Source organism: Schistocerca nitens, chromosome 4 (assembly GCF_023898315.1).
Source record: "Schistocerca nitens isolate TAMUIC-IGC-003100 chromosome 4, iqSchNite1.1, whole genome shotgun sequence".
Classification (NCBI taxonomy): Eukaryota; Metazoa; Arthropoda; class Insecta; order Orthoptera; family Acrididae; genus Schistocerca; species Schistocerca nitens.
In genome coordinates, this window is record NC_064617.1 from 262,913,302 (window position 1) to 262,927,395 (window position 14,094).

At 38.3% G+C, this 14,094-nt stretch overlaps 1 protein-coding gene across 5 annotated transcripts in view; it reads left to right on the top strand.

Annotated features, from left to right (window-relative positions):
* Positions 1-4,561, top strand: part of LOC126253533 (golgin subfamily A member 6-like protein 22) — a 98,001-nt gene extending 93,440 nt beyond the window's left edge. For all 5 annotated transcript variants that reach the window (XM_049954918.1, XM_049954919.1, XM_049954917.1 and 2 more), the window contains one exon: positions 4,101-4,561. In XM_049954918.1, coding sequence (XP_049810875.1) covers positions 4,101-4,150 — 50 coding nt within the window. In that variant the 3' untranslated portion in view covers positions 4,151-4,561. The remainder of the gene's footprint in view (positions 1-4,100) is intronic.
* The last annotated feature ends 9,533 nt before the right edge of the window (positions 4,562-14,094 follow it).

A 14,094-nucleotide genomic window follows, 5' to 3' on the forward strand; every position in this document is an offset into this window, starting at 1 on the left:
ATACATGTCTAGTGCTATTCCTACTGTTTTATTATTCCCGGTTTTTGATCTAGGTGACATTGTCATTCCCTTCGTTTCTTTTGCAGTCACATTTATAGATGTAGGGGACTGTGATGTCGATATTGTTGCTACCAATACTGCCCTGTTTGGAGCTGTTGTTACTGTTGTTGAAACAATATTGGCAGTTCATCTAGCCATTGATTGCTTCTTCAGTCTGTTAAAATGTAAGTCATGCACTATATGAAACCTGTAAGCAACAATGCTGATATCTATAATCTGAACATTTCTGAAATGACTGCAAATATCTGAGCAATTTTTACCAACCATTGTGATTTCTTTGTTTGCACAGAACCATTGTGGTACATTGCAGCTGTATGGTGTGTTGTAGACTAAGATATTTCTGTTTTAGTTGGGTCAGGCATCTTTTTAGTTACCTTCTGGGCATCTAAGATTCATTTTTACACGTCATTTTACTCCTTTTTAAAGTAAAAAGATTATTTGTTTAATAATTCTGGCTGGTCCCTTTTCATGGCTGTATGGTAACACTGATATTCTATTTACCTTATTTACAACTTTGGCCCAGTAATGTTTTGAGATTTTTTCCACTGGTTAATTAACACATTTTTATCACTCAGTACTTGAATTCTGTAGTATGTGAAACCGAAAAACTTACCACATTTTTTGCCTTATTGCTGATTCATTGTTGCAGTTTCTGTTTGATTGCTTGTATTCATTATATACATATTTTGACACCTCTTCTAAATGCACTCTAATACTTCCATCTCTATGACCTGTTTCCTTCAGTTTTTAACCTAGATTATCAAATTTTGTTTCAAATTAATCAAGGGTACATGAGTAGGCCTTTGGCTCCGAATGCCCATATCGATGATGTTTCATTGAATGGTTCACTCGCTGACACTTGTTGATGGCCCACCATTGAAAACGGCAGCAGTTCGGGGAAGGATTGCACTTCTGTCATGTTGAATGATTCCCTTCAGTCATCGTTGGTCCCATTCTTGTAGGACCTTTTTCCAGCTGCAGCAATGTCAGAGATTTCATGTTTTACCAGATGCCAGATATTCACGGTACACTCATGAAATGGTCATACAGTAAAATCCCCTCTTCATCATTACTTCGGAGATGGTGTGTCCCATCACTCGTGTACCGACTATAACACCATGTTCAGACTCACTTAAATCTTGATAACTTGCCATTGTAGCAGCAGTAACTGATCTAACAACTGAGCCAGACACTTGTCTTACAAAGGCATTGCCGACTGCGGTGCCATATGCTTCCTGTTTACATATCTCTGTATTTGAATACGATGGAAAATCCAGTACGGAATGTAACAATATTAGAAACGGAAAGTTGCCACTCACCATATAGCAGAGATGCTGAGTCAGAGATAGGCACAAGAAAAAGACTGTTACAAATAAAGCTTTCAGCCCATTAGGCCTTCATCAAAAATAGACCACACACACACACACACACACAAACAAACAAACATGACTGCAGACTCTGGCAACTGCAGCCACACTGCGAGCAGCAGCACCAGTGCAAGATGGAAGTGGTGACTGGGTGGGAGTAAGGAGGAGGCTGGTGTGGGGATGGGGAGGGATAGTAGGGTAGGGGTGGCAAACAGTGCAGTGCTCTGGAGAGTGCAGAGGGAATAAGTGCTGAGGAGATAGGGCAGTTATGTGCAGTCAGGAGGTTAGATGAGGGCAGAGGAGAAGTGGGGAGGGGACTGGAGGGGGGGGGGGCAGAAAAGAAGACAAATAAAAAGACTGGGTGTGATGGTGGAATGACAGCTGTATATTGCTGGAGTGGGAACGAGGAGGCTGGATGGGTGAGGACAATGACTAACAAAGGTTGAGGCTAGGAGGGTTACAGGAATGTAGAATATTGCTGGGAAAGTTCCCATTTGCACAGTTCAGAAAAGCTGGTGTTGGTGAGAAGGATCCATATGGCACAGGCTGTGAAGCAGTCATTGAAATGAAGATAGTCATGTTTGACAGCATCTTCAGCAACCGGGTGGTCCACTTGTTTCTTGGCCACAGTTTATCAGTGGCCCTTCAAGCAGACAGACAGCTTATTGGTCATCATGCCCGCATAGAATGTAGCACAGTGGTTGCAGCTTAGCTTGCAGATTACTTGACTGGTTTCACAGGTAGCCCTGCCTTTTATGGCATAGGTGATGTTTGTGCCGAGACTGGAGTAGGCAGTGGTGGGAGGATGTTTGGGACAGGTCATGCATTTAGGTTTATTACAGGGGTAGGAGCCATGTGTGTGTGTGTGTGTGTGTGTGTGTGTGTCATCTATTTTTGGCAAAGGCCTTACAGTCTCTTTGTTGTGCCTATCTGCAACTCAGTATATCTACTATATGGTGTGGCAACTTTACCTTTATTGTTGTATTTCAATATGCATGCCTATACCAGTGTCTTTGGCACTTCAGTGTATAACACCTCACACACACACACATTCTCTCAACAGATGCCAACATTTGTGCTAGAGGAACACTTTTACTCATTATTTACACACTTATTTTTGCAACACACACATTCCTAAACTACATTTGGTGCTACCTTACATTTCTGTTGGCTGATTTGTGTAACTTCACTTTTACACTGCAAAGTAATCCTTGCTATTTCCAGGCAATGTGTTAATTTTGCATGTTTTCATCTAGTATCAAGTTAGCACAGTTTTCTTTCTCAGAATCACTTATTTCATGACCTAATATAATTTTATGATACATTGTAAACACAAAATTTCTTCAATGATTTCTTCATTTCTGTATTCCGTGTGCACATCACCAGATTGAGGCACTGAAACATTAATCATGTAGTCACTGTAATTTCACTAATACTTTTTATTTTTTACAGTGTATTTTGTATTTATGTTGATATCAATGGTTTTTGTTAGACCTAAGAATAGCAAAGCATTGAGCAGCAGTACTTAGGGTTTCTGGTGAAAACTTCTTTTGTTTACATGTTCATTTATGTTTTGGTAACTACCTGTAGGCTACTTTTATTTATTTTGATTTCTGTTCCATAGTGTGCCTATCTTCCCTTTGCAATATGAACTGTCATAAGTATATTTCCATGATTTTTCTGTAGAGGAACTAGGCTTGCCTGCTTGTGAACTGCTGAAGTCATTGCCGTAGACATATTTTTGTACTTGTCTAATGATTACCACTTTGTGAAAATATTGGTGAAGTATTTCCTTCATTATCACTTCGTCTCTCTTTCCTGATTATCCTACAGATGTTTTTCCACAACTAATCTCACATGCTCTGAGTCATCCAAAGCTAACCAAATTTTTATTTTTTTCCAATGCCAGTACCTGTTTCTCAAAAGGTTCTGTAAAAGATCATTGTAGCTATTACCGCTTATACTTAAAATTTCTCTTTTCCATTGCAAATAAAATGGAAAAGGCACCTAAAAAAGCTTCTGCAGTTGTCAGCCTATCAATAACAGGTATATGCTCAATAGCATATCTGCTATGGTTCCCCCAGAGTCTGCCACATGTCTACAGATTATCTCGCTTGTTTTAAATATGGCATAGAGTAATGTATTAGGTGCCTATATTTCTTAGATACATACATGTGAATTACCTTTCTGGATGAATTAATCCATGTAGTAGCGTTGCATAGCTAACCTTTATAGCCAATATATTTTTAAACTTCTGTAAGAAATATTTTATGAATTTGGGGAATAATCAATGAATTGCAATTTGGTAGGTTTGAAAAAAGGAAACATGGTTGCAACTCATGCAATGCATATTGTTTTTCTACATGTTTCTATCAGTACCACTGCGCTTCCTTCTATCTTAGCACTATGGATGTTACTTTTCTCTCTCATACAATTTATAATAAACGTGTGACTCACACAGGACATCATAATTCTCAGTAAAAATTATTTTGTTGCTGATAATATGAAATTAAATGCAAGTAATTGCCTTTGAACAGAATTGTGTGTGTTTACCTTCATATTATTTGATGTTATAATTAATTTTAATTACTTCTAGTTTTCATATTTTAGAATGTGTTGAGTTCATAGTACCAATATTTTTTTCTGTTAAAGTTCGGTTCTTTTTCTTTACAGATAAGTATGAGTACACAGGTTATCAGCATCCACAACCTTGGCAAGACTGAATGAAAGACCTTCCCCATCAGCTTTTGTATGTTTAAATGCAATAAAGTACCTGTACTTAAAAATTTATGTGTAAATCATAAATTTTCTACAGAGCTAATTACTACTTCAAAAGTAATTCGTATCATGGCAGTGAGATCTGGATTCTTTTGCAAATATGAATTGTCGTGGCAAAGGCTGATTGGCGTATACCGAGACGGCGCCTTCGTCAGTGCTTGGATCTCGGTCACGATTCATGCAGATGGTCAGAGAAAATCATCCCGATGTTACTTCAATTCACTGTGTTATACACCGTCAAGCCTTGGCGACTAAAACACTTCCAAATGAAGTCAACGACGTCTCAAAATTAAGCATCAAAATTGGGAATCATATTAAAAAAGAGTGCTTTAAATACCCGTCTTTTTACGGCCATTTGTGAACAGAACATGAAAGACTGCTATTTCATACGGAAGAACGCTGGCTCAAAAAAAAAAAAAAAAAAAAAAAAGTTAGTTCAATTATTTGTACTCGAAATGATTCGATTTTTGGAAATTCAAAACAAAACTGAATTGTGTATGGAACTCGGAAAGCCAAGTGTTCAAGTTGTGTTGACCACAGTGTTAGACTGTGGTGTTGACTTGCGTGTCAGATATTTTCGATTCATTGAACTCACTTAATTTGAAACTGCAACGTGGAGAATCGAACATAATTTATCACTGGGATGCTATCGCTGCGTATACTGATAAACTGCTACTTTGGGAATGTAAAATTGTGACCTGCTTTCCCATATTGTTTGGAATCCTGGAAGAAGCACTCTTTACGGAGGTCTTGAAGAAGACGGATACTACGAATAAAATATCAAATCATCTGCAGCATCTGACTAATGAATTCAAGTGCTACTTTCCTATTTTGCAAGGTTGCATTCATTTTGCCTCAAAACAGTATAAAAAGGTGATTAGTAAAGTTGAAACAGTGTAAAGAATACAGAACATAAACAACTACAATATGCATAATAGTAGGCAAAAATGTTAATTTTTTCAACTTAATGGATTTGCACACACATTTGCACAACTGGTTAATGTGCTCAGTATGGGATGTGACCACCTCTGTCAGCAATACGGGCCTGAAAAAGACGGGGCATGCTGCGAATGATGTCATCTCATTTTGAGGCAATGACGTCCAACTTTGGTCCACTGTTGACGACTCCACACTAAACGTTCCCTTCTGTGAAGGTACATATGTAGCAGGTCTCCATGTCCTGCTTTCGTTCTTCACGTGGCCCTCCACCTTTCTGGTTCATCTGTAATTGCGTACACAGCGATTGTGGATGTGAGACTACTCGGCGAACATCACCGTTTTGATAAGTGGCCTGGCGTCATCGTTGGCGTGGTTGCCATTGACTGCAATGCCATCTTCAGTACAGAACGCAATCGTACAGACATCTGTCGAGAGTTTGCATGATTATATCATGAATCATATGCAGGACGGGGAAAAAGCGATTTGTTGCTTTAATTTTGGGCACCAGTGTGTAGATGTGCTGTCAGAAACACTGCTAGAACAAGCTTTGGAAATTAAAAACGATTCTACGGCTAAATATGACTTTGAGAAGATCGGTAAGCCATTATTTTGGGTAAAATATCTGAAAGATTACCCCAGCATAGCAAAGCAAGCACTGCAATTGTACTTACCATTTACAAGCACTTATTTGTGCCAAAGGGCGTTTTCAGTAGCTGTAGCTATGAAAACAAAATGCAAAATCGAGCTCAATATTGCTAGTAATTTACATTGAGCACTTGTTTCTATTCAATCCAGAATTGAAAGTCCTTGCAGAAATTACATCGATTTATTATTTTTTTTATTATTACCAAATGTGTTTACAAATAGTATACGTCTACAATGAAATATTTGCGTTGTAATGTTTATGATTTTTTAATTACCCTTAGCTTGATATAAATAAGCGTCGTATTTGGAACTATCTATGTAATGAGTAGAGCTCGAGTTTCGATGCAAATGCTTGTATTGACCATTTTAGTGAATAAATGCATGTGTTGAAGAATTTTTATAATTAATGTCTTGTATTTAGAAAATTATAAGAGATACAAATAGTTTTCCTGGCTTCAATGGAGATGTTGCAATGACTTGCATAGCCATAATATGTATTCTCTTTTCTCATGTGAAATATGACCGAACTGAAGATTATATAAAATGTATGGTGATTTGATTGAATTAGTTATTATTTTATAACTGAAAAATTTTGGCAATTTCTCTTTCATAGAATTGTGTGTAAAATGCAACACAATAGGCATAAACCATTTTCTTTCCATGTCTATGTCAATATGTTAGTCGACAAAGCAAAAGCGTTTCCTGGTCAGCCACAAAAGAAAGTGGCCGAGCGAAGTACAGTACACACACCTTAAGCTGTTCTTCCCGAGGCATTTCAGAACATTTCGTATCAATAAACCTCTTTTTTCCCATTGGCGCCATCATCAAAATCTTGCTATTGTGGCACTAAAGATGCGAGGGAGGTCGTGCTGTGTCATGGTGTATTATCTGGTGTTGATAATTTAAATAATAACGAAATGAACGATTCTTTACTAGTGCTAATAATTCTATTTACATAATATCTAAAACGACCTAAATTTCTCAATACGTTTTTGAAATATCGTTTTTCTCTCCTAATCGCCTAGTGCTACAACACCTTTAAAACAGTTTCAGTTTCCTTGGTACAAGTGAGTAACGCATTTGATGGTGGGCCTCTATCTGTGTAATGTGCAATCTGGAATCTATGTTTCTTCTGTTTCAAATTTATACCATTGCGCGCGAAGTCATCGATTGCCAGCACCGAACTACAGGCATATAAACATTCCCCCTCTCACGTCACCCCTCACTGCAGCGACGATGGTACTCTCTTGTTCTCCTCCACCTTCACGCCCTTGAGATAAAACACTAACTTCAAATGTTCGTACTGTAACAAATACTCTGCCGCTCATAAGCAGTGAACGAGTGAACGTCTGTATAAATTTGTTTAGAGCTGTGTACTCATCCCACTTACTGGTATTGCACTATGAGATCTTGTCCCAAAATGAACAGAGGAAACAGTTTTTAAAAATGGACATTTTTATTGTTGTTGTACGCGTAATTTTAGTTAGCGGCTTCCCTCAAAGCCATGCCTGATGCAGATAGAGTGTTGCTTAGCCGCCAGGTTATAAGAGGGAAAATGTTAATTCCACTCCACATCGCTACTGCGAACCCACAGCCATCCCTAAACTCCCCCCCCCCCCTTCCCCCTTTTCCTACATCTCTTTTTGCTCTACTCTCTGTACTCTTTTCATCTTGTTTGTGGTTGCTGAGTCACCTGTTCAAAAAACTTCCTCTTTTCTGCTATCATCTCCTTGCATTCTTCCCTACCCCCTTCCCACTTTCATGAGCTCAGGCAACTGCTTTCAATAACTGAGTATCAAAAACTAGTCTTGCTGTGGCCACGAGAGTGTATATTTGGGTGTCTGTGTGGTTGCATGTGTGAATGTGAATACTTCTGCTAGAAAAAAAGCTAGTGCTCGAAACATAGTGTGAACACAGTTTTCTGTTACCTGTTTCTGTGCTTCATGCGATGACCTGCTACAGGTTAGTGGTTGCTTTTCTCTTAGTTTACGTACCCTTCAAATTACGTTACACAAGAGACTGATGAAAGACAAACCATTGTTTATAGAATATGTAGAGTTAGGGAAAGCTTTTGACCGATGGCTGGCATATACACTCTGAAATACTAAATGTAGTTTTGACGATATACAGAGTGGAAATGTTTATCTACGGCTCGTTTAGATACCAGACTACAGCTTTAAGAGTCGAAGGACATGAACGCGAGGTATTAGTTGAAATTGGAATCACAGACACTGTAGGCTATCCCCAATGTTCTTCAGTATGTACTGGAAGCAAATATTAAAGGTAACTAAGCAGAAATCCAGAAAGGAAATTAAAGTTCAGTACGAAGAAATAAGAGCTTTGAGGTTTTCTGATGACATTGCAATTCTGTGTGTGTGCCCTTCCTACAGAAGGGAACTGGTGCTCATCGGCCAACTTTTTGGATAAAAGCATGTGACAAAGTGAAGTAAATATAAATATAAAATAGAAACTGTATTTTGATACTGCATATTTTCATTGTTTTTTGCTTCATGCGCAATTTTGGTCTTGTAGCAGTTCGTGAATCCATACATGTTCAAGATATTATAGTGGATGGAAATTAGGGCCCTGATAGTAAGTCTTCACGAAACCATTTTACTTCTGTACGGTATTTACACCGCAGTGTCTGAACAGTACAAAGCGCGCACACAACGTTTATGTTGGTAGTCCCAAGAGAGAAACTAATAATACGATTTTCACGACGCCGTCTCTTCACCAAGTCCCTGCAGTTTTCACATTTAACATCCTCCAAAAACAATGAGCTAATCCGCAAGTAATACAGTATTATTATTGTAAAGGGCGGCGCGAAGTTTCCAGTTTTGGCAGTAGAGGGGTGCTCTAGAGCAATGACATGTATCAGCCATGTTAAAATTCAGTGTGCACATACAAACGAGACACTAGACTGAACAAACAGCTAATGCAAACATGTCTGATACTCCAGTTTTATGGCGATCTCCCGTGCACATGCTACGATTCCTGAGCACAGATATGATTGGGGCCCATCGAAGATCTGGTGCCAATCGGGCGTCCTCAGTTGGACTTGGGTGTGTTGCTTGTAGCGCTTTCTGGTGGCAAACAACGAAAACATACAGCAGTCTTCTTTGTCCTGTTCGTGTGATTAGGTTTTCTGAATTTGTTTATGTTAAGACAGCTCCCATTTGAAAAACGTAAAATTGGAGTTGCACTTTGCGTGATTCATCATATGGCAATAATAAAAGTTTATGTCGCCAAATTGCCCAAGATACAGGCATGACAATCAAAATTTTCGTAAAAATTAATAATACTTACAAATGGTCGTAACTTTTTTCTTTTTCCTTTACTTCTTTTTTCTTTACTTGAGGTGAGTAAAAATCAGCTGAGAACCTAAGGAATATAGATTTGTATTTAACCAGCAAATCCTTAGTACAGATTACATTTCAAGATCATTCTCCCTGACTTTTTATGCTGAATGTCTCAGTCTTGCTAACCCAAAAAACTGTGGAAAGAACGATGTTGCCAAAATATTCTTCCATTCTCACACCATTTTTATTTGAACAATGAGAAATAGAACATCTCATTTGCTGTATGTGCCATTTAAAATCTCATTTCTAAGACATTTATAAGTTTACAAATTGCATTAAAGAAACATATTGTCACCTACTTGGTCATGGTTCTACCATAAAAAAAAAAAAAACTGTAGCAGCTTGCTTTACTTTATTAACTCATTGTCATTAGCAGTTTCCTTTGCTTTTTATTTATCAGCAAGAACAGTACTGGCAATCAGTCAGCACATGCAGATTTTATTTTAAACTCATGCTGTTTGCAAAAACAGACTTAATGTCTGACGGGATACCACAATCACTGGTTATACAATGTTAGTTATAATCTGTCTTGATTGCATAAAATGTTTACTCACGTGACCAGTTTCGGTTCCTCTAGAACCATCTTCAGATCTGCAGATTCGGTTACAGGAGTAACACGTCCACACAGCATAGGAAGGTTGCTGTGTGTGGACGGGTTACTCCTGTAACTGAAACTGCAGATCTGAAGACGGTTCTAAAGGAACTGAAACCGAACATATGAATAAACATTGTTGCAATCAAGACGGATTATAAGTAACATTGTCATGCTGTTTTACAGTGTTACTAAAGTAGTCTTCATAATAAATAATTATGAACTCGTGCAATAGTTCCTACATTACTGGCAATTTATTCATCTGGAACATCTTTAGCAAGAAAATTTCCTAGGTCATTATTAGGAGGCTATGCACTATAAAACAGTTCACCAAATTTTCAAAATATGTCATACACCAGCAATAACTATAGAAACACTGGTATTGCATAGATCTTGCTCTAATGATCGACTCATTAAGTTAACTAGCTTATATCACAAAATGTGTAAGGTGTTTCTGATTCTCCTCTCAGGGCAATACGTTAATGAATACTTCTGCAACTCCAGGTTTGTGAAATATACACTGACGAAACAAAAAAATCGCAACACCAAGAAGAAGTCATGCGACAAATCGGTTACTTCAAGAACAGCTCCGAGACAGACGCCCTGTTGTGTGCATTCCACTGACCATTTGCGACTTCAGTGTTGTCAAGCAAGAGCTCATTGGAGGGTGTGTTGGAGGTCTGTTGTGTTTTCTGGTAAAAGCAGGATCTGCCTCAGTGCCAGTGATAACCGTGTATTGGTTAGGATGAGGCCTGTTGAGGACTTGTAACCAACATGGATGCATGCTACACACACTGGACCTACATCTGGAGGTATGGTCTTTGGCGCGATTCCTTATGACAGCAGGAGCACTCTTGTGGTTTTCCCACATACTCTGACTGCAAATTTGTATGTCACTCTGGTAATTTGACCTGTACTGCTGCCATTCATGAATTGCATTCCAAGGGGTGTTTTCCAGCAGGACGACGCTCGCCCACATACTACTGTTGTAAGCTAATATGTTTCACAGAGTGTTGACATGTTGCCATGGCCTGCTCGATTACCATATCAGTCTCCAATCGAGCACATAGGGGTCATCATTGGATGACAACATCAGTGTCATCCACAAGAAGCATTAACCGTCCCTGTATTGAACAATCAAGTGCAACCGGCTTGAAACACCATCCTACAAACTGACATCTGACATCTATACAACAGTACGCATGCACGTTCGTGTGTTTGTGTTCAACATTCTGGGGGTTATACTGGTTATTAGTTTATCAGCATTTCAAATTTTAAGTGGCTTATCTCATACTTATATTAACCTGTGAACTTGCAATGTTAATCATTTGAATATGTTACTAGACAAATGTATTACCGAAATTTCATTACTCTACAATAATTATTCTTTGGTTTTGCGTTTTTTTCCATCAGCGTAATTACAAGTCTTTATGTTATTAACAGATTCAATCCGCTGAAAGGAATGTTACATAAAAATACAAAGCTACTCGTAAACTGCTGTAGGTGGATACAGACTTCTCGAGAGGACTACAGAATTTCACTACGTAAAAGATCAAATTGGACTACAGGTTAAAAATGGAAACCAGTGTCCATGACATTTTGGCAATAAACACGTGTTTCAGACCATTCCATCTGTTTAGTCCTCTATAGTCAGAAACACTTAGTGGTAGTGAGTTAAGTTAATAAAAACTATAATACTTTTCTCACGAAAAACTACTGGTAGTTTGGGGAGCAGTTACCTATTTCTTTAGTTATAGGATATATTTTCGAGAATTTTTATGTAAAGTCTTTCATTGTCGTAAAATATAGGTCCTAAAAATTGCATAAGCGACCAAGGCACTTCGACACATTGTGATGTGGAGGCTGTGACATTGAAAACTTCAGTAATCTACATACAATTCTGAATTTCACGGGAAATGAATCAGACAGCTCTTTGTCCTAAAGGCGAAAATTTCACTGTGTACTAGTGGTGGGCAGAAAATCGCGTATGTGTTAGAAATCACAGTGATTGAGAAGTCACAGATATCACAATAACAACTTTATAAAATCTAACTGCGATTTCAGTCACAGTTAGCAGTCGGAAGTAGCATTTCACATTCAATGCCGTGAGCCATCTGTGGGCCGAATTCCATACTCCTTTCTGCGATTTCAGGGACAAGTCGCGGCTAGAAGTCGCAAGTAGCAACTAAAAAGCGCAGTTAACAGTGCCATCTTTTGGTCAAAGTTCGTACTACGCTCATCTCTGCGACACGCTATCGAGTCCAACTGCGATTTCTGTGACAAGTCGCAACTAAGAGTCGCAAGTAGCAACTAAAAAGCGCAGTTAACAGTGCCATCTGTAGGCCAAAGTTCGTACTACGCTCATCTCTGCGACACGCTATCGAGTCAAACTGCGATTTCCGTGACAAGTCGCAAGTAGCAACTAAAAAGCGCAGTTAACATACTTTTCCTAGTGCCATCTGTTGACCGACGTACGTACTTCGTTATGAGAGCCTGTGCCTAACGAGATCGATGTGCTGTGTGTGCATATGAAGGGCTTATTTCTATAGTGGTACAAGTCCATTTTTGTTCATTTTGAGATACAGAGTCGTAAAGTTAAATGAGCGCTGAAAAATCTGCAGTTGAGATATCAGAAATATTCAAGCATATGGCTTCTTGCTAGAGATGAACCTTTATTTATGTTTGTTTGGATCATTAATTTCAGAAGCATTATAGACAGAAAAGTGGAGGTAATGGGCTTGTACCACTATTGAAATAAGCCCTTCATATTATATGACGACATGCACATTCAGCATCAGTTATGATTGGTCAAATACTGCTGTGACTCTGAATGTATTATATTAATAAGAAGCAACATTGCCTTTTTCTCCTGAAAATATCAAGTAACATAACAACTGTGTTTGATTCTGCTTCCAATATGACAGTTTTGGTTACTACTCCACATGCCTACAGGACTTTGCAATGTTAACACAGCAGAACTTAGACATCTGTATAAGTGTAGTGAAATGAAAACAGTCATATGAATGCCTCACTTTTGTTCCAACACAGTTCAAGACTCGGGAGAAAAGTTTTACACCTGGTGTTCTACATGGCAACTTTACACACAAGAACTTTTTGCCGACACTACTACCACCTACATAAGTACGCTTTTCCTGTGTTACTTTTAAGTAATGCACTTAAGCTATTTCTGATTTAACTGGAAGATCTGTACTTCCCACTTTCATATCAACAGCCTCAAAATGCATATTGTAGACTTCGGGATATGTTACAGGTCAGTGTCACACCAAGATTTTGGAGAAAGGGGGGGGGGGGGGGGCGGCGGCATGTCACTCTCCAACAAGTGTTTACCAATAAGTAAGTGGCGGAAAATTATGGGTATTGGACGGCTTAACACGTGGAAAATGAGATTTTTATTATTCACTCACTGTATTTAACATTTATTATTCCTTTAAAATCGCACAACAACTTCAATAAAACACAGTTTAATCATTCACACACTTATTTCACAATTATTTCACTTTTAAACTGCAAATCCTCTAAGAGCTGTCTTGAATCTTCACGAGTCTCTCTCAACTGCCTTGATGTGGATAGATACGTACAGCAACCAGTAATCAGAGTCAGAACTGCGTCTGCAAAAACACAAGGATTATTAAACACTTTTTGCTGTCACTAATTACTAGCAATATAATTGACAGAGTAGATTGCTAATATTTGCTATAAGGAATATCACATTTGCAAGAACGATCTCACTGAAGTAATTAAGTCCATCGAAACGCTTAGAAACTAACCTCTCGTCTGACGAAAACGGTCTAAAGACGCAGTGGAAATTTCTTCAGATCTGTTGACAATGATATTTTGAGTTATCACTTTACTGAGTGACTGAAATGTAGATCAGGTACCTGTGAACATAACAATATGTTAGAATTCATTTTCTAAACACGAACTATTAAGGTACTGCACGGCTACTTACATATTAATTACACTATTAATATTTTCACAGTTGTTTCTTTAATACAAAATTAAAGCCAACGGAAGAAAAAACGTAAAACATACTTGCCAATGACAGGTTTGTTGAGATGCAATTTTCTGTGTTGACAGATGTAACTTTTTGATACGGTGGTAAGTCACAGAAATCGCAGGAAGTAGCAGAAGTCACAGAAATCGCAGAAGTAGCAGAAATCGCAGAAATAGCAGTGGCGAAGGGATACACGACCTATGTTCCTTAACTGCGACTCTTAACTGCGACAAATCACAGTTAAGAATAACAGATACTGAAAAGTAGCATTCACAGAAATCACTGATATCGGAAAATCGCAGTTTAGCCCATCACTACTGGGTACCATCAGGATTCGCT